The following is a 21,080-nucleotide window of genomic DNA, read 5'->3' on the forward strand; positions in this document are numbered from 1 at the left end:
AAGGACAAAGCCGAAGAGAAAATGAATGAGTATAGGCAATGATAGACAAGACAATGTTTGATTAATATGAAGTCTTTTAAAATGCTTATTTATTAAAATAAAGGTTACAAAGTAAAGAAGAAATATATTGTGTGTTTGTATATTTATTTCACTGCCTTCAAGATTTTACATTGTAAACTAAAGGGAACAAGGGGGGAACAAATGTTGTATTTACCCTTTAACTACAGGTAACAAGAGAGGAACAAAGCTTCACTTTAATTTACAACCCTCAAATGTGGTATTTACCCTGTAAGTACAGGTAACAAGGAGGTAACAAGAGAGGAACAAAGCTTCACTTTAATTTACAACCCTCAAATGTGGTATTTACCCTGTAAGTACAGGGAACAAGGAGGTAACAAGAGAGGAACAAAGCTTCACTTTGATTTACAACCCTCAAATGTGGTATTTACCCTGTAAGTACAGGTAACAAGGGAGGAACAAAGCTTCACTTTAATTTACAACCCTCAAATGTGGTATTTACCCTGTAAGTACAGGGAACAAGGAGGGAACAAATACTGTATTTACCCTTTAACTACAGGGAACAAAGAGGGAAGAAGCTGAACTTTAACATACTAGTGTATACTTGAACACTAAGAACAGAGTAAACTACAGCAGCAGTTTTTATTGATTGAAGACGAAATTACTAGATTTTTCTATAAAGCATCAGCTATACATTTACTGAAATGCAACAGTTAGCCCCCCTGTGCAACAGCAGTAAAGATGCGAGCCTGTTTTAATCTGCATTGAACCCTGACAGTAGGTCTATGTCATGCAAAGTTATTTGTTGATAGTGAGTTATGGAGACATTGATGGCTTTGGTGAGATCGACGAGTAAACATATGGTAAGTAGTGTATGGAAATATATTTTATATTGAATTGCAGATTTAAAATACATACAGTATACAATAAGGGTTCATAATTTCACAGGTTTTAAACCTTTTATTCATTAAACACCCTATATAAAACCCAAGCACTGAATAAGAGTACTAATGTACTCACGCAGGTGCATATACAGTACATTTGCAGATAGCAATAGGTTGTCACCATCCTTGCATAATTCTTTATATGTATACAATACTTGAAGAAATGTACATCGTAAACTTAATATACTTCTTTGCGTGATGGATATCTTATTGTTACTCCCCTTTTACGCAAACATTATGGTTTGTTCTTTTGCAATTTAAAGAAAAGTGCACCGTTATTTCACTGTACTTACGCGGTACCTTTCATGCTGAATATCTGGTTGTTACCCCCTTATTACCCAAGCATTACAGTTTGTTCCCTTATACTTACGTAAACGTTATTTATACTTACGCTATAGGTACAGAAAAGTACACCGTTATTTCACTGTACTTACGCGGTAATTTTCGTGATGAACATCTGGTTGTTACCCCCTTTTTACCCAAGCATTACGGTTTGTTCCCTCATACCTACACATACGTTCATTATACTTACACAGTACGTACAGAAAAGTACACTGTAATTTCACTGTACTTACGCGGTACTTTGCGGGTTGTAAAAGAAAGCGTTACCCAATGCTCTCTTAGCTGGACTTCCGTCTTGCTCCTTTAAACCACTACAAATGATCCAGAATTCTGCAGCTTGTCTGGTCTTCAATGAGCCCAAGAGAGCCTATTTAACACCTCTCTTTATCTTTCTTTATCCGGTTACCGGTTGAGGCCAGTATCAAGTTCAAATCATTAATGCTTGTTTAAAGAGCAGCCACTGACAATATTGTCGATACTGTCTATATTGCCTCCAGGAGACTCTGGTCGAAAAGTTAGCATTACCTTGTAGTACCATCGCAGAGAGGCTATAAGTCACTTTTCAAAACCTCATCATTCAAACAACAACTAAAAAGCCGTCTTTCTGTAATCACCTGAACTCCTGTGAACAAAACCAGGACCCTCTCTTCTCTTAACCACCTTACCACATGACAAACCCAAACAGAGTGGGCCTCACACAGGTGAATGGACTTGACAAATCACCTGTAGAAACACTTCTCTATAACAAAAACAACAAAAACACTCCCCCTTACTCAAGCACCTAATTCTCTGTGCAGTAACAGTTTCGTTGTATAATTAGCACTTCTGTGTAATGCCTTTACAGTCACTTTGGACAAAAAAAATATATATATGCATTTATCTTTGCATTGTGTATTTGTTTCTCATAGACTGTAACCATGGGAGTGACACCGACAATAGAGTTTGGATCCACATGTAAGTTTATTCAAGATGTCAGGCAAGCAATGGTCAACACAGGTGCAAACAGATGTATAAAGGCAACCCAGAAACGTGGTCAAAGTAACAGGCGATAGGTCTGAAGGCAGGCGTCAGACAGGGATAAATAGATTAACAAGGCAGGGATCAAAACACGGGAAAAAAACAAGACAAAGGAAACGTGTTGTAATGTCACTTACAGTAAACTAGACTCGGCGACTGGAGTGAGTGTATGTGCTTCTTAAATAGTGTGTGTAATCAGTCCTTGACAATCCTCCAGCTAGGAGAAGCTGGAGCTGCAGAAGGCCTAAAGCATGGAGCTGCGGAAGGTCTAGAGAGTGTAACTGTGGAGGGCCTGGAGCGTGGAGCTGCAGTGGCCCTGGATCATGGGGCTGCAGAGGGCCTGGAGCATGGAGCTGTAGAGAGCCTAGCATGGAGCTGTAGAGGGCCTAGAGTATGGAGCTGTGGAGGGCCTGGGGCATGGAGCTGTGGAGGGCCTTGAGTGTGGAGCTGCGGTGGGTCTGGAGGCTTACGTTCAGTAGACATCAGCAGGTCATACACCCACAATGGGTCAGGAAGCTTGGGTTTAGGAGACACTGGTAGTTCATTTAGCCATCGTGGTTCAGGAGGCTTAGGTTAGGGAAGTTCTGAAGGATCATGTGGACCTGGTGGGTCACAAGGCTCTGGCAGCTCTTGGGCCTTTCATTGGATTCAGGTGGCAGCTCTGAACCTTTGTGTGACTCAGGCGGCAGCTCAGGCCTTTTGTGGAGCTCTGACAGCAACTAGACCAGCTCTGGCGGCGGCGTCAATTCTGGCAGCGACGGCAGTGATGTAAACCTGGCAGCTCTGGCATAGGCGGCGTAGACTCTGAAAGCTCTGGCAGCATAGACTCTGGCAGCTCTGGTGTTAGAAATAACAGTTTGTTGGCAAAAGCCGCTAAATGCCACTTGCCTTTGACAACAATAGCTGATCTATCCCAAGAACTAAACGGAAGGTGCAAATCGAATCATATGTTTTCAAAGTAGTAGCGCGCTGATACGCCGGCTGTATGAGGCTGTTTTATTCCATATTCGATTTCAATTTTAAAAGATGAAGTTTGATGAATTGCATGAGCCTGTCCGACTGTCAGTGAATGGCAAATAAAAACATCCCTTAACTCAAAACTCTCTGCATTGTAAGAAAAAGAGAACACAATGTAGTCAGAAGTGTAGCATTCATAACATTTGTTTGCACAGAGGGACTACTTTGATTGAGTCTGATTTCCTATAGCTACATTAAACAGCAACTCCATTCCACGAAAGACAGAGTTAAGATGCCGTTCTTTTAACCCACATGGATGCTATGAGGATAAACAAGAGACGAAAAAGAGACCAAGACCTTGAGTATAGTGGGGATGAATAAATGACAGCTTCTGAGAGAACCTTTTTTTTTTTTTTTTTGCACAATAGGCCTAACTTGTGTTTTATTTGCTAATGCAAGCTATGTTTTAAAAGATAAATATAATGTATAAAACTATACATTATTCTTTATTACTTAAAATTACAATCGATTTTTTTTGTAATGGACAATGCACATATATTGATGATTTTACACTACATTAATTGAATCTAACAAGCTTGTTTACATTTACTCTACTTCCATTAAAACCAAATCCCAAATATCAGAAATGACAGCAGTTTGTTAAGATTTAATTAATGTCAATTTCAATGTTATTGAATAATGAACTTGACAGATTTCATTTATTCATTTTCCTTATGCTTAGTCCCTGGTTTATCAGGGGTTGTTACCAGAGTGAAATGTACCATCACTTACTTGACAGATGTATTTTTTATTTCAGGTGGTTTGTGTATGTTTTATGTTTGGTAAAAAAAAATAATCTCTAATAGACCTTTTATGCAAAAACTGGAAGTACGTCAACAACGAGTAAACCCAGTTCCGGTATGAGTTTTTTTGGCAGAGAAATGGCAGCCAGAGTGTTTTCGGCGAGCCTGAGTTGTCTTCCGAAGTTAATTAAATAAGTAATTAAATAAATGCAATTAAAATAGGGGAGAGCGGGGCAGAACCTAACACAGGGTCAGTTGTAACACACTTGTTTTAAATACTTCCACACATGCTAGTATGATAAAACTTAGTGTATTTACTAGAGGTCACAGCAATAAATTGTTTCATTATTAAAGAAAAATATATTTTATTTTATTAGTTGAGTTTCGTGAACAGCTTATATTATTAACATTAATTTGTTCAGGTAGAAATGCATAACGGTACACATAGTTGACTAGCGTTAACTAAATACACTATGGACAATCTTACCTGCAGGTGGGATAGAGGTAAAGTTGGTTTTATATTTGCACATTCAGACTTTCCCCTTAACAATATAATTTCTTTAAAGTATTATTTGCAAACTCTAAATAGCGAAATCATGTTAGCAACCAATGACTATGAAAGTACAACATTGTTCACAGTCAAATAACCAGTGTTAATGATGTTTTCAAGTCATATTTGCATGCTAATTTCGATCGAATATTCAAAGTAACATGGTAAATAATATAGAGACTTCTAAATGAACGAATGTGTGAATATAAAACCAACTTTACCTCAATGCAGGTGGGTGTGTCACGTAGTCGTGATCCATCCTTACTGCCTTAGCCACCATGTCGCTATCTTCATAGCACAGCTGTTTAGACTGACGTTTGTAGGTTCTGTCATATACTGACTCCTTTCTCAAAGGAGCTGTAAAGTTGTTCCAAGGGAATAGGCTCGGAACAACACCACTCTTCAGGCGACGAATGACGCAGCCACCACTGTAATCATCCGGAGCGAAGTGCCGGCTGCAGACATAGGTGCTACCTGTTTTTACATGAAAACTATGCCCTTCCTCTCTTCAGATCGCCTGTATCCATTTGGGTTTCAGGTCTGAATCCACAGGAAAAGAATGAAATAAAAGGTAGGGCTGTTTTTGGTTAGAAGACAAACAGCCTGGAACACAACAGAAACTGCGATTTTTCGACTCTGCCATTTTTCGTATCTGCCGCTATGATAACAGGAAGTTCTAATGCACTACATTGCCGTATTTCCGTTCGAAAAATGCGGAAGTGCGTAAAAGGTCTATTGCATCTTTAGTGATTTTCAACTAATTAAAATGTCTTGTCCCAATAGGTGGATTTAGAGGATTTTGCAAAAAATAAAAAAAAGCAGAAATGGATTTAACTGGTCTTAAAGCAAAAGAAAATCGACCTTGTTCAAAAACAAATAATTGTCTGAAGTGACAAGTGAAAAAAAGCTATTTTATTTACTCGCTAATAACCTAATCATTACATTTAAAACTAATCTTCTAAACCTAATCAGAGGAGCCTAAGAGGAAATGTTTATTTGCAAGAAAAGAGGTCTGATGGATTTAGAGGCTTTTGCATCTGAACTCTTCATATATTGCTGTCACTGTCCTTATCAGTTAAACAAAGTTTGTCAGATTGTTAAAATTATGAACATGATTAAACTAACACCAATAAGAGATATGTGAGATATCTGTAAGGATTGTCTGATTTTATCCAATTTAAAAAAATAATAATAATAATTTTAAACTGGGCTTCAGAATATGTGACTCATATTTTAAAAGTCTCCCATACTCTTTTAAGTACTTTAAATAGGACAAAGCAGTGAAGTAAATTTAAAACTTAAGAAATTGTAGGTCATTTTCTAAGTTTTATCTTTATTGTGTCTACTAGTCGTAGTTATTTAGATTTGTCTATAAACTTACTCAATTCATAGATTTATTTGTTGTTTCAAAATTCTTATTTTGTAAGGTATATAAAGAGTTTAGTAATTTAAAATTTGTAACTTTTTTTTTTTTAGGAACGCTCAGACACTTTGGCTGCTCTAGCAGAGAAAGCCAGCATGACGCAAGACATCTTAAATCAAGTACCTGGAATAAAATGTAACCCAGTGCAGGGTGCAATGTACACTTTCCCAAGGATCCACCTCCCACCGAAAGCCATATTGAAGGCCAAGGTAATAGTTAATCTCTTCACAGTTAAATCCAAGAAATGTAAATATTTTTATGGCCATCTTTAAATATGTGGTCACTTTTACTTTAGGTCTCATACGCAATTCATAGAGGGCCGCAGCTCTGCACATTTTTTGTTCCTAATCAGACACACCTGATCCAAATAATTAAGGTGTTCAAGAATAGTCTTCAACACCTTGATTTGTTGGATCAGCTGTAGACCCATGTATTACACAAAGTGTGCTGTATTAAAATATTTTGTTGCATTTTGTCCACAAAGCTACTCACTGGATATGTTCTCTTTTACTAAGCTTTCTTTGCAAAAAAGATTGTGATGCTTGAAAATTTACCTTACACAAAAAACCAATGCCATGTTTAGGGATCACTCAAATCAGTTTTCTTCTAGGTTTGACCATGTTTACATGTCTAAATGCAGTAATCTGCTCCAATGTTATGTGCTATTTAAATACTTTTGATAACAAAATGTTAACAGATAAACATAATAAAAGGGCCAGCGTGTGTGTGTGCAATATGGTATGAAATGATCTGCAAATTTTTTTTGGGATGGCTTTTTGTAAATGACCAGAAAATCTTGTCTTGTCTCTGATAAAGACCATGTCGGTCGAAACGTTGTGATATTGACATTAAAAAAATTCTTTGAGAGCTAAAGTGGCAGTGTGCCGATTTACTTTGAATCTTTTGCTACTAATGTTTGTTTTTTGATCGTGCACCTGCCTTCAAGTTTTTCTAGATGTGCGCACATTTCTGTTTTTTTCAGAAAATCTTGAAACACAAAAGACTAAAATAATTGTGTGCAGTCTAATATGTCTTGATATGTCTTGACATGGCAGTGCCAAGACCAGAGCTATCTATTTACTCCAAGTTTGTGTGGGAAATGACCCACACTTTTCAACATTGCCCAGAATATTTTGTTCATGGCCCAGTATACCCCATACATCAGTTGTCTACATCAGTGTGATATATTCATCCTACTCAAGCAGAGTATTATACTCGTGCTATTATAATATTAGTGTCAGCTCTTTAATTTAAATTAGCCGTTATTTTTTTATTTTTGCTGAGTTTAGCATAAAACCATGTTTCTGATGGCCTATTAGTGTATTAGCTTTCATTGTGATACAGGCAGTAGTAAACTGAAACACTAACCAAATAATTTCCCACAATTTAAGGAAAACGGACAATCTCCAGACATGTTCTACTGTATGAAGCTTCTGGAAGAAACAGGCATTTGTTTGGTTCCGGGCAGTGGTTTTGGACAGCGAGATGGCACCTACCATTTCAGGTTACTCTCCCCTTTGCACACAATTTAAAGACAGTTATTGATAGGGAAATTGTGTGTAACTGAATTTGTCATTTTTCATTCTTTTATTCTTTCTTCACAGTTTTTTCAGTTCCTCTGTTGTTGAAATGTACTATTTGTTTCTTCACTTTTCTTTTACAGAATGACTATTCTTCCTCTGAAAGATAAACTGAAGGTAGTGTTGGCCAAAATTAAGGATTTTCACCAGATCTTTACAGAGCAGTACTCTTAACTGTGGCCATCCCATTTTTGAGATGTGCTTTAGATATAGTAGATGCCTGCAATGCAAGTGAAGTTCTGCTTCCAGTACATAAGATGCAAGGTGAACACTGGACATGCTGAGATTTCAGTATAATGCACATAGCCCTGCCATACTAGGTGCGTACTAGGTTCTTTTGAAAAAGACATCAAAGGCTTTTGTGGACAAAAACTTAAAATGACATTTGTGGATCTTGCTGTGAAAGTAAAAAAATAAAAATAAATAAAATTATATATATATATATATATATATATATATATATATATATATATATATATATATATATATATATATATATATATAGTGTTTTATTAGTAACATCTTAACACAAAACTATTCCTTATATTTAAGATTGGTTGTGTTATTTATTATGTTTCTTTTTAATTTGTTTACTGTATGGTTTATTATGTTCCCAACATTGCAGTGTTAATAAAATTTACATTGTAAACGTATGGAAAAACTCTGTAAATATTTTTATTTATTTTTACTCAAAATAAGATAATTGGTGCAATTGATCATTTTACATAAAAATGTCTAAATAGTAAAGATTCTAAACCTACATGGTCATACTTCATTTAAGACTTAAAAGCAAATGCCAATTGGTGTGACAGGCCAACATATATATAAATATTAAAATGGTTAGCTTATTGTAAGGGTCATATACTGAAAACACTACACTTAGGCCCAACCCCAATTGTACCCCTTAGCCCTTCCCCTTACCCCTACTCCTCATTTTGCACGTTAATGTGAAGGGGTAGGATTGTCCTAATTCTCTTTAGCTTGATAATATAAGGCTAAGGGGAAGGGGTAGAGAACCCTCGAAACCAAGGGGGTACAAAAATTTCCCAGAATATACAAGCTACAACGGCAACATGGCTGCACGCAGAAGTTAAGAAATGCATAAATTAGTATTTTTGTCATTATTGAAATTTTTACAACACACAATCATATGTTGTAATACATTCATAATGGCGCTGGTGTTTTACCGTCATGTTTTAAAAAGGAAACACTAAAATAAAACCACAAAATTTTAATCCATAATAATAACTCCTGTATAATAGTCCCACAACATTCAGTCACTCTATGACACTCGAAAACCCTGTCAGAAAAGTCTAGTGGCTGGGAATTACCTTTTTACAGTGTCTAGTATAATGTTAATGTTGTTTTTGTGTGTTTACATAGATGAATATGGTCAGGGTGAAAAAGCACAGTATAGTTATGATCTTATTGCCACATTATATCGTTATAATAACATGATATATGCCTTCAGTGATATACTGAAGATAAATACCAAAAAATAATGCAACTGGAATTACTACAACAGTTGTGATTGTCAATCTCATATGAAGCAAGAGATTGCGATGACATATGATGACGTATGCAGGTGCTGTAGTGGTGGGTATATATACAGATAAATTTTGAAGTCGTTCCCCTTCACACCCTGTTTGAAATGCCAAGGGTAAGGGGTATGCTCCCACCACAAGAGTAGGGACTGTTCTATCTCAGCTGTCCAGTGAGCCTCCACGCCTCCATCCTTGCTCTTTTCTAAGAAGTTTTCCCCGGCGGAGCAGAATTATGTCATCGGCAACAGAGAGCTTCCTGCCATCAAGTTTGCTTTAGAAGAGTGGTGGCACTGGCTGGAGGGAGCTGAACATCAGTTTACAAGAGGCTAAGAGGCTAAATCCCTGTCAGGCCAGATGGGCCTTGTTCTTCAATCGAATTCACTACTTCATCACATATTAACCTGGTACTAAGAATGGCAAGGCTGATGCCCTCTCTTGTCTGCACACTCCAGACAGCCCCTCCGAACTAGAAAACATCATCCCTCCAGCCCTCATCGTCAGTCCCATACAATAGACATTAGATGAGCCCTCAATGAGCTTGCTCCATCGGGTTGCCCAGAAGGTAAAACTTACTTACCATCTCCCTGCAGAAGAACCTTCTAGGCATGACACACCAACAACCGGGGTCTGGACACCCAGGCAGCAGGAGGATCCTCTCGCACCTCCAAGCTCAGTATGATCCAGTATGGCCCAGTATGATCGAGGATGTCAACAGGTACGTCCGAGTATGTGCCATGTTTTACAACCCTCGTCATCTGCCCTCAGGGAAACTACTGCTGCTTTTAGTCCCACAGAGATCCTGGTCCCATATTGCATTGGACTTTGTAACCGATCTACACAATTCTAAAGGTAACACATGTATCCAGGTTGTAGTAGTTTTTTCAAAGCCTGCAGATTAATTCCCCTCAAGGGTTTGCCTACTGAAACTGAACTTTGCAACTGCTGAAATGTTATTCCTTCATGTCTTCAGAAACTATGGCATCCTGAAGGAAATTGTGTCAGACCGGGGTCCCCAAGTTATTTTTTCATGTCTTGAAAACCTTTTTCAAATTACTGGGTGTTACAGTCTGTCTCTCCTCTTGTTATCACTCCCAGACGAATGGCCAGACTGAGCAAAACATCCAGGAACTTGGACACTACCTCCAGTCATACTGCCAGGACGATCAATACAGCCGAAGCAAATTCCTACCCTGGGCTGAATATGCACAAAACTCCCTCTGTCAAGAGTCCACAGGATTAACACCATTCCAGTGCATGCTCAGTTACCAACAACCTCTGTTTCCATGTACAGAGGAACTATCGGAGGTTCCAGCTGTAGACCACTGAATCCGGGTGAGCGACACTCTAGGATTCATGACACAGGTGTAATCTACTAGAATAGAGATCCTTAATCACCGGGCCGTGGACTGGTACCAGTCTGTGGATTAATTGTTACCAGGCCGCACAAGATATAATTAATTATTTCCATTTTATTTATTATTTTAGTCTGACCAATCTTTTATTTTGAAAAATCTTTTATTCTAAAAAATGACCGTATTTTCTCGCTTACATCTCCCTGACCGGCCAGCCCCTAGAGGTCGCAGAAGATCTCAGCGCCAGTTAAGGGTATCAGGAGACACCCCTGGTTGAAGGGGTAATTTCCTCACAGGTCCTCACAGGAACATGAACACCCTCAAATGGCGTTAAAAGTGTCACATACTGTATTTATAAGGTATAATTCAACCAGAAATGTCATTTCTGTCTCATGTAATGATTTGTTTGCGCCCCCAAAATCACACGTGAGCTGACCATGAGCTACCGAGAACGCGCGCACATGCACGTAGAATGCCAATGACGGCTACTTTAGTGAACAGAACCTGCATATGCTGTGTATAACAAGTTAAAAAGTTGTAAATATTGTTCAGTATGTTGCACAGAGCGATCGTTTGAGAGCCGCGCTGAAAGAATGATTTGCATGTGTGTTTTATCACAATGACTGCAGCCATGAGTGGCACTGGGAAGTAAAAGTGAAACCTGTGCGCACATCATTTAAATTATCATAACGCATTTTACAGTTATGATTACGACAAGCAATTGATATGTTTTTTTTTTTTTTTTTTTTTGATAGCTAACACAGTGTTGTGCATGAATGACTACAAAATTTAGCATTTTAAGCAACAGTAGAGCTACACATAGGCCTAATATTATTAGAGTTGTTTTACCATATCATCACTTTAGAATTACGTATAAGGTTCTATCTGACATTTTTGTCAAATTTTAGTTATTGACATATTCTTATTAAATGACAACCTATTGTTTACATTTTAAGACTTAAAAATAATTTGCTCACATACTGTTTGCTATATGGATTGCAAAAACTTTGAAGCTTAATATCTCAAAATCATTCAGAATGCAGAGAAAACCTTATAATTTCAAGGTGATGATATGTTTGAGAATTAACAATAATAATAGCCTACTCATATTAACTTTTATTTTACATCTAAAGAATTGTGATTAAAAAAAAAACGTGATTCACATTTTAGCCAGAATCATGCAGCCCTATTTAAAGGCAGTTGATGGATTCACGAGATTCACACATACCCATTCACTATTTTCTAATCTCTAATCACCAGCACCTGTGCACAAACACACACACACACCACTAACTGTACCCAAAAAATAAAAATTCTAATACTACTAATACTTCCCTTCTTAGACTTACAGACCTGAAACTTGCCTATAGCACTTATTCATTGTTGCTCTTAGTTGTGTAAATTGCTTCCTTGTCCTCATTTGTAAGTCGCTTTGGATAAAAGCGTCTGCTTTTTTTCTCTTATTCGCCGTGCGGTATCAAACATTGCATGAAAAATACACGCTTACAGCAGTTCCTCGAATCAAATTTCTCGTTTGTCGCGAGGGGCATGAATGAATTCCCTGAATGAAAGAGCCAAACTGCAGTTAAAGTCCACCATTTAATAATTTGGCAAATAATTCGACTACAGATGTCCATGTAGGTTAAACACCATCAATTTCTCCTGTGTGTGTGTGTGTGTGTGTGTGTGTGTGTGTGTGTGTGTGTGTGTGTGTGTATTTTGACTCTGAAACTCACGCGTGCCCAAATAGACACTCCCACACCATCCCACTTTAGTTTCTCCGACACTCCCCCCTAAATAGAGCTGGACACGCCCACTTTTCTGACTTTTTCCAAAGTAGAGGTGTGAAAACACCTTGCTGAAACGAGTGGGTTTCGTGGCCCTTTAAAACTGTCAATGAGAGCTGGCAAAATGTAATGTAAAATATTGTAACAGACCAATTGATAAGATGCCCTCTTAATTTTAACCCTATAATTATTAAAACTAAGAAAATTAACTTTTGGCTTCAAAAAGAGACCTCTCTCTTAAAGGGAGAGTCAAAAAAAAAAGGCATTATGTTAGAAAGACTGTGGCCTTATTTTTTAAACTTTACAACAATGAAATTAAACTGTAAGGTTTACTTAATAAAACATAATTAAAAAGAAAAACAAGCACACCTGTCCAAACAAGCACACATGTCTTGGTTATTAATATATAAGCATATTTTCTCCCCACAGCACTATTTCATTTGAAATAATAGAAAATATATATATGCAAATGCAAACCACAATTTTTAAATAATTTGTTTGACAACAATATTTAAGGGGTGGTCCAGAACGTAATTTTAAGGCTTGGTTGTGTTTATAAGATGCAAAGCAATGTGTGCTCATGTTTCACTTGAAGGAAATCATGTTATTTTTTCCTATATCTAACTTTGATTATACACAGCTACTCCGCTAACATGAAAACGACTGATATATTTCCTAGTTCCTCTGAAAGGCCCGCCCTCAAGTGACTGATTGGTCATCGTCATAATGTGCTCCGATTAGCGTATCGGCTCCACATCACGCCCGTACAAGCATTCACTTTTCTGCTGTGTAAACATTCAGTCGACCTCTTGCCTGCTCTAAAAAAAATCTGGCAAGTGTCTGTAATGAGTGAAAATGGGGTGCGGCTCTTTTAAGAGACATCGCTATTGCATGTGTCTATGTGTGTGTGTGAATGTGTGAACTTTCTGTAACAAGCGCATGTGGGCGGGACTTTCTTTTTCTCTGATGCTCGGATTAAGTTATTTTCTGTAATATATAGTGACAGAAGAATAAAGCACATGATTTGGGATTTGACCTGTGTGAGCCTTGATTTATTTTTCTGCTGCTACACGAGTTAGGTGAGCTATCCTGTATTTTTTTAAACTGAACGCGCTACATGATGTCTTTCACATATATCCGGAATATGCAGGTGTAAGTAATATGAATCATCCACATATCTTTTGCGACTTCATTATCTGAGATGTAAAACTCATGGAAAAGCTGCCTAACGAGAAACAATGCAAAGTCATGCACACACATAGAGAGACACGAACGCGCTGGTGAAGTGTGTATGTGTGGGTGTTTATGGCAGTTTGACTGATAAATATGAATTTGCAGCTAAATCGTTTGCGATGCAAAACTGCAATACCCATTGTTTACATCGTTGCTACAGCACACAGTTAACGCTAGACACTGTGCATGTCATGATCAATTTTAACAAATAAAAACACTTACAAGTTGTAGCTCACAGCTTCTGCTTTGAAGAGATCCGAATCCAGCATTGAACTGGGAGAGATTCTGGAGCTGTTTTGTCAAATCATGCTTGCTATGTATTTTATAATTCTCTGGAACATAATTAATATTGAACTGTAAGCACTTCTGTCTTTGTGTCGTGTCCTTTGGAAGCTTAAATACAGAAACAGACAAAGCTCTGTGGAAACAGCAGCATTTGGACGCATTTTAGCTTTATCTCTGCTATAACGTTACAGCGCCTCTGGCCACGGCCCTCAGCTGTGCAGTGTGTGTGCGCGGTACACGAACCTTTGTGAATTCACAAGGGCAGGAAGTATTTTTTGTACACCCTTTGCATTGAAATTTGAGCTTTTTACATTCAGAGATGTTGTTTATGTTCACACAGCTACATTACACATTAACTAAAGTTTGAAATATGATATCGTAGTGGACAACGCCTTTAAAATCCCCATATGATTTTGCCAGCTCACATTGACAGTTTTAAAGGGCCACGAAACCCACTCGTTTCAGCAAGGTGTTTTCACACCTCTACTTTGGAAAAAGTCAGAAAAGTGGGCGTGTCCAGCTCTATTTAGGGGGGAGTGTCAGAGAAACTAAAGTGGGATGGTGTGGGAGTGTCTATTTGGGCATGCGTGAGTTTCAGAGTCAAAACACACACACACACACACACACACACACACACAGGAGAAAGTGTTGGTGTTTAACCTACATGGATATCTGTAGTCGAATTATTTGCCAAATTATTAAACGGTGGACTTTAACTGCAGCTTGGCTCTTTCATTCAGGGAATTCATTCATGCCCCTCGCGACAAACGAGAAATTTGATTCGAGGAACTGCTGTAAGCGTGTATTTTTCATGCAATGTTTGATACCGCACGGCGAATAAGAGAAAAAAACACTCCGCATTTCCCGGAAACTTATATATATATATATATAAATAATAATATATATAGGTATACTCTAAATCAGGGGTTTCCATACCATTAAGTAAAATATGCATTTCTAGGGTGTATATGCTTGTCCTGCAAAAAAAAAAATAAATAAATAAATAAATAAATAAAAATTGTTTAAACCATCACCTTGTACACTGCATGGATGTACCGGATGCTGAACATGTGTTGATCATCTAGTAAAAAGGTCATACCAACATATAATGTCATCCAGTAGCACTGGTAAACAATAAAGAGTCAAAATGGCATCACGTTTACAGACGATGAACTGGTGCAGCAATGTCTTTCTTTAAACAAAAAATGAATCTGTATTTAGATAAAAAGATAACAAGTGAAGAACAACAAGCTAGGACAACTTTTTGAAGAATTGCCTACTTTACTACATCCATTCACTCCACAGTAGAAAAACAAGCCACACCCACTATTTTCTATTTTCTTATATTTAAGTTTATCTAGAAACTGCATCACAATATGAAGGGAAAAAAAACGGTCGTATTGTATTTTGTGTGTGTTCTCTATTATTATTTTGTGGATCATTACTACTGGTCTGGGGTGAGCTCTTAATAGTCTACTGGCTGTCTGAAGTTTGAATCCGGTCTTCGTCCCCTTCAAGATTGTAAGCAGAGCAGCCTATAAACTCTGCAGTTTCATCAGCAAAAGCCACCTTCGGCACTCAAACTATCTTCAGTAAAATTTCTTTGATTGAATATCTGACTCCAGCTCTTCTTCTTCTGACACACACAAATAATTTTGATTAAAACTGCTTAGTACCCAATGTCATATAGTGTGGGTATCCTACCTTCTGTTGCACAACCCTTTATAATATGAAAGTTTGGATAATTTGAAAACACAAAATGATGTTACCTAGATGCACTTAAGTGAAAAATGTTTGTTTAACATTTGATGTGTTCTACATTTATTTATTTTTACATAGGCTATATGCAGCATGTTGGTGGTAAACACTTTATTAATTTAGAGCATAAATATACAAGTGCACTGTAGTATTCAAATGATAAAAGGGTGGATTTGTGATTTTAATGTCGCTTAACACCATCCAGGGTGTGCTCACATTGCCTATTCACGGCCAGTGACATGTTCCCCTCTAGTGCGATTTCTGAAGAAGAAAAAAAAAAAAAGGTTAAACAAATTGGACTTTAAATTTGCATTCATAAAATAAAGTAAACATGATTTACTCAAGAACATTAGATGAAAACACTATTTAAAAAAAAAGGAACAATCAAGTTTCACCAAATTTAGGACAAATTAACCTCACCTTGTGAGCATGCTTTCTTTGTTCTCAATCCTTCTTACAGAAATAGACGCCTGCATTGATTCTTTTGCTGCATTTTCTGCCAAAAGATGACATATGGGACGTTTGATCATGCAGGCACACATACACACAAATGTAAAGAATTTGCCGAGAACACTTTATTTTGATGGTAAATTTGAGTTTTAGACGACTGTCTGCTTAATATCTGTTGATACTGCTTATTTAACAGACACTTAACTGACTATAAGAAACTTTGCAAGTACATTTCAACTTACACAAACCACAACTCTGACAGTCTACTTAAAATATAATAAGAATATTTGGCATGTAGATGCAATAAAATTAAATTTAACAAATCAAAACAAATTGTGACCAATTTGGCAAGTATCTTGGCAACCATACCTTTCTGTAGACTCCATATCTGACTCTTATTCTGGTTCATAAAATCTTTCTTCTTTTCCCAAAGTCTCCATTCAAGGTCTCCACATTTATCTTGAGCAGGGCTGGTCAGTGCAGTCTGTTGTCTTAATTCCACCCGAGCGGCACCACAGCATTCTGGCAAAAGATTTCCCAATGCCATGTTTTTGGCATCAAGGACACCCTCGTTGGAGATCTTGTCAAAAGTCTTAACTTCAACATAGTCTTCTTTTTTGCAGCCAGGACAATCTGAATGCTTTTTTGAATCTTTTCCTTTGGTGTCATATCGACATGATTGGCACAAAGGTAATTTACTTTCAAGTGTGACACAAGAAAGCCTTGGACTTCTTTTGACTTTGCACTTGCATTTATTAGATACGCAGTGCTTCTGGTCTGAGATACCAGTTGCTGGAGTTTGGTTTCTGGTCTTTTTTAAATTAATGAAAGATGGTTCAAGATGAGTGGTAAGGGACACTTTTGGCTGCCATCTCTCCAGAATCTCAGACTGTTGCTGAACAGGGGGTAACTTACTGTAGTAGTATACATTACCAAAATCAGCCAGCCAGCTCGATGAGGGACGGTAAGGGGAGCGTTTTTCGAGTGACTTAATGGACCCCTTAAGTTTAGCAGATGCACAAGTTTGTAGCCTCTCCCCTACTTGAAAATGATCACTGGAAGTCTGATTCGGCTCTGACACAACATTACTGGATTTAAACGGTGGGCTCAGAGCTTGATGAGAAGTTAAATACCCATTATCAACCATATATCCATTAGAAGGTACATACGGCTTCAAAGATTCTACTGACCAGATAGAAGCCTCTAACTGATGGGAAACACCATGATATTTTGCTGATCCACATGTTTGCAGATTTTTCTTTAAAGGAATGCCATCAGTGGAAGAATAACCATCACTGGATTTTATCTGTGGGCTAATGCCTTTTTGAGGCGTTGAAAACCCATTATCAACCATCAACTCATTGGAAGGCACATAAGGCATCAAAGAATCTACAGACCAGATTGAAGCTTCTAACTGATGGGAAACACGGTGATATTTAGTTGATCCACATGTTTGCAGATTTTTCCTTAAAGGAATGCCATCAGTGGAAAAATCACCATCACTGGATTTAATCTGTGGACTAACGGATTTTTGAGGTGTTGAAAACCCATTATCAACCATCAACTCATTGGGAGGCACATATGGGATCAAAGAATCTACAGACCAGATCGAAGCCTCTAACTGATGGGAAACACCATGATATTTAGTTGATCCACATGCTTGCAGATTTTTCCTTAAAGGAATGCCATCAGTGGAAGAATGACCATCACTGGATTTAATCTGTGGGCTCACACCTTTTTGAGGCGTTGAAAACCCATTCTCAACCATCCACTCATTTGAAGGCACATATGGCATCAAAGAATCTATGGACCAGATCGAAGCCTCTAACTGATGTGGAGAAACACAATATTTTGCTGATGGACCACTTTGTAAATTTTTCCCCACAGAAACACAGTATGGCTTTGATATAACATTACTGGGTTTAGTCAGTGAGCTTAAGGTTTTCTGAGGGGTTAGAAGACCATTTTCTGCCAGCCACTCACTGGATGGCACATATGGTAACAGAGACTCTACCGACCAGATAGAAGCATCAAGCTGACAAGGCAGTTTATGGTTCTGCACATCAAATGGCAGTCGGAGAATCTTAAAATTATTATTAGGAGAATTTCCATCATCCTTGTCCTTTGTCTGAAATTGTGTCTCGGAGTTGTTTTTTACTTTAACACATTGTGCAATGACCGATTTGCTTGGTTTAGAAATTTTTTTTAAGGTACAAGACGGAGTTCTCAAAACATTAAGTTCTGTGCAAGATGTTAGATGATGCTTTCTGGAATAACTTAACATCCCAGCTTCAACCCTCTGTTTATCCTCCCTGAATGCTAATGACCGGTAAGAACACACCACAACATCCTCTGAAGATTGCACAGATCCCAAACTGCACTGCATAATGTCATTTTTGTTATAACTTGCCATCTTATTGTTCTTGTTCTGAATAATCTCATGCTTAGACAGCAATACACCACATTTGCTCTGCACCTGTTCAGCTTGGATGATTTCACTTTTGGGTACAGTAGACAAATCAGTGGTCTCAGTAGCACTGGTGTTGCAATTTTGAGTGAGCACAGACACACCTTCAGGGCAAGCTATGGATTTGTTCTCAGTGGACCTGGGTGTTGTTGACACTGGACTATCACAGCCAGTACCACGACCTGATTCTGAACAGGTGTCTGATCTCGCTGCAGGTCCATGTGAGCCTATGCTATGACAAATAGGTTCAGTTTGCACCTCTGAGTTGACCATCACAGGACCAAGTGGCACAGGGTTTTGGAAATTGGAGTGGCGGGTCCGGTGGGCAGTAGCTGGAGCCACATGAGGGGTTATACGTCTGTAGTCCAACATTTGCAGTTGAGGTGTTATGAATCCAGGGACTTCAACACATGATGGAAGTTGTAGTGGCATCACACTATACCCTTCGGAAAAAAAAAGAAAAAAAAAAAAGAGAGATTAGTTGTCACATGTGGGATTTAATAAATACAGTTGACCATAGATTTGTTTTATGCAACCATTAGCTCATGGAATAACTGGATCCTATGAAAGTAGGTAATTTTTGTTGCATGGCCCTCTATAGTTTAGCTCCAGCCTTAGTAATAAAAGGGCACTACAAGCAGGTTTATGCGATTCAGGTTTGAGCTCATCTCTGCAGAGTATCTCTATAAAAAGATTACAAAAGACATTTGTCCTCAAATAAGTGCAGTCATAAGGGGGTGGGGGAATAAATAAAAACGCTCATAATTAGAAAGGCTCTCTTTAAAACAAAAAAATGCAAGGCAGATGTTTTACAATATGTAAATTTGCAAGACAACCACAGATTTCTTCCAAATCATTATTACACTGAATGCTACAAACTTAATGCTTACAATTATATGGTTAGTTTTATTTTATTTGTTAGTTTACATTGCTAGTTTTGTAGATAACAATTCATCTGTACAGATCATTTAAAAGAAGAAAAAAAAGTTTGCCCTTTAAGCTTTAATTGATAACTATAAATGCACTTTTTGCAAATGTCAGGTTACATGTCTTTGGGCTTAACCACGACCCTCCAACTGTCAGTTTTGACAACAAACAAAAATGTAGAAGAGGTGTCTGTTAGGTTGTAATAACTTTTCCAATCTTCCTAAACGAAATGCCTACTTTACTGGATCCATTCAGTTCACAGTTGAAAAAGCAAGCCATGCCATGGTTTTCTGATTCAATATTCTGTTTCTCTAGGTACCAAGTCAAATTCCAAAAAATAAGATGGTCTCATCTTCTGGTTAATTTGCATTTTAAATAATTTAAATTTGGGTTACTCCTCCTGCATAAATGAGGTAAACCATTGACACAAAGGCCAACAATAGAATTTATCACTAAATATAGCACATCATGTTATACATGTACTTGTGGAAATATTGTAGAACAATTGCAGTTCATTAGGTAAACAAACAAGCATAAATAAAATAAAAATTATGTCAATCTCTAGCAACAGTCCAAACAGCATTTAGTAAAATGAAAAAAGATGAAAAAAAAAAAAAAAGCACAAGCCAAGCAAAATACCTAAGCCATGAAATCCACTGTATGGCACACATAGAGATGATGTAGGAAACTGATAGGGCATGAAAGGCTGAACAGTGGGAACATAAAATTGCTGGTTTAGCTGAAGCTGCTCATCTGGGTGTAGTATTCTGGAGGGCAGAGGACCAGCGCATAGAGGGGCCTGTGCATGCAGTGGTTCACTAAGAACGCCTGACAAACCACCAATGGGTTCATGAGTAGATATAGCAGCCATCCCTAAAGCAGAACATAACAAGTGAGGGTTTTAGTCATTTAGACAGAATTGTTGCAAAGCAATGAAGAAGAATAAAAAAAAACACCTTAAGCGTATTTTAGTTTTGTTTAGGAGCGATATTTTACTTGATCATTATTACTATACTAAGTATTTTCACACTTTACAAATTGTCTTCACCTGATCTAATGCTTATTGTAAGCAAATTTATTATTTATTAAAGATTTTATTTTAGAGTAAAGTGTTTTAAAGGTTTGTGCTTACCTTGAATTTCTCAACAAAATTCACAAACCAACAAGACCTCAAACAAAAACTAATTCACAGCTTTCCTAAAGTGTAAATCAGGAGTGTGTTGTGAGCGATAGGAAAAACCATGTCCAACTAGATCAGTTAATTGAATGGCATGCAATTAGTGTTAATCAACGTAAAGGCAGCACCTGATCAGACAGTCCCGCTCTCAATGGGCTATGCTTCCTCATTACCTAGCTCCTCCGACTGCGACCCAAAAAGCGGGTCATCAACTCTACAAGACATCAACCTCTGCTGTCTAGAGAGAGGCTTTTTCAGTAGTGATGAGCAGGGATGTATCCTTTGCGGAAGTGTGTTTTTAATTAAACGTGACGCAAGTAAAACCTAAGAGTAGCCTACTACTACATAAGTAGTTTATCCGTTTATGATAACATAGATTCAGTATAGTAAATTAACCAAGAGTTGTAAACGTGCGTACACTATTTACTACAGCTAGTAGCTGTTTTGATACATGTAGGCCTATTTG

The 21,080-nt window shown here is 37.7% G+C and overlaps 1 protein-coding gene and 1 long non-coding RNA gene across 9 annotated transcripts in view; one reads left to right on the top strand and one right to left on the bottom strand.

Annotated features, from left to right (window-relative positions):
* si:ch211-217a12.1 overlaps positions 1 to 11,831 on the top strand; it is a 56,370-nt gene extending 44,539 nt beyond the window's left edge. For 4 of the 8 annotated variants that reach the window (XM_001919861.8, XM_073918311.1, XM_073918310.1 and 1 more), the window contains exons 10-12: positions 6,108 to 6,263; positions 7,446 to 7,558; positions 7,718 to 8,287. In XM_001919861.8, the coding sequence (XP_001919896.1) occupies positions 6,108 to 6,263; positions 7,446 to 7,558; positions 7,718 to 7,808 (360 nt within the window). In that variant the 3' untranslated portion in view covers positions 7,809 to 8,287. Of the gene's footprint in view, positions 1 to 6,107; positions 6,264 to 7,445; positions 7,559 to 7,717; positions 8,288 to 8,640 lie in introns of those variants that run through there. The other 4 variants (XR_012387884.1, XR_012387885.1, XR_012387887.1 and 1 more) reach the window with 3 other exon arrangements.
* A 3,858-nt stretch (positions 11,832 to 15,689) lies between these two features.
* buc2l (bucky ball 2-like) lies at positions 15,690 to 20,697 on the bottom strand. The gene is made up of 5 exons (XR_012387889.1): positions 20,570 to 20,697; positions 20,077 to 20,310; positions 16,413 to 18,953; positions 16,014 to 16,089; positions 15,690 to 15,854 (listed from the first exon to the last, which is right to left on the bottom strand). It is a non-coding gene; the product is annotated as a bucky ball 2-like (long non-coding RNA).
* Between the last annotated feature and the right edge of the window lie 383 nt (positions 20,698 to 21,080).

The sequence above is a fragment of the Danio rerio genome, chromosome 12 (assembly GCF_049306965.1).
Source record: "Danio rerio strain Tuebingen ecotype United States chromosome 12, GRCz12tu, whole genome shotgun sequence".
NCBI classification, from domain to species: Eukaryota; Metazoa; Chordata; class Actinopteri; order Cypriniformes; family Danionidae; genus Danio; species Danio rerio.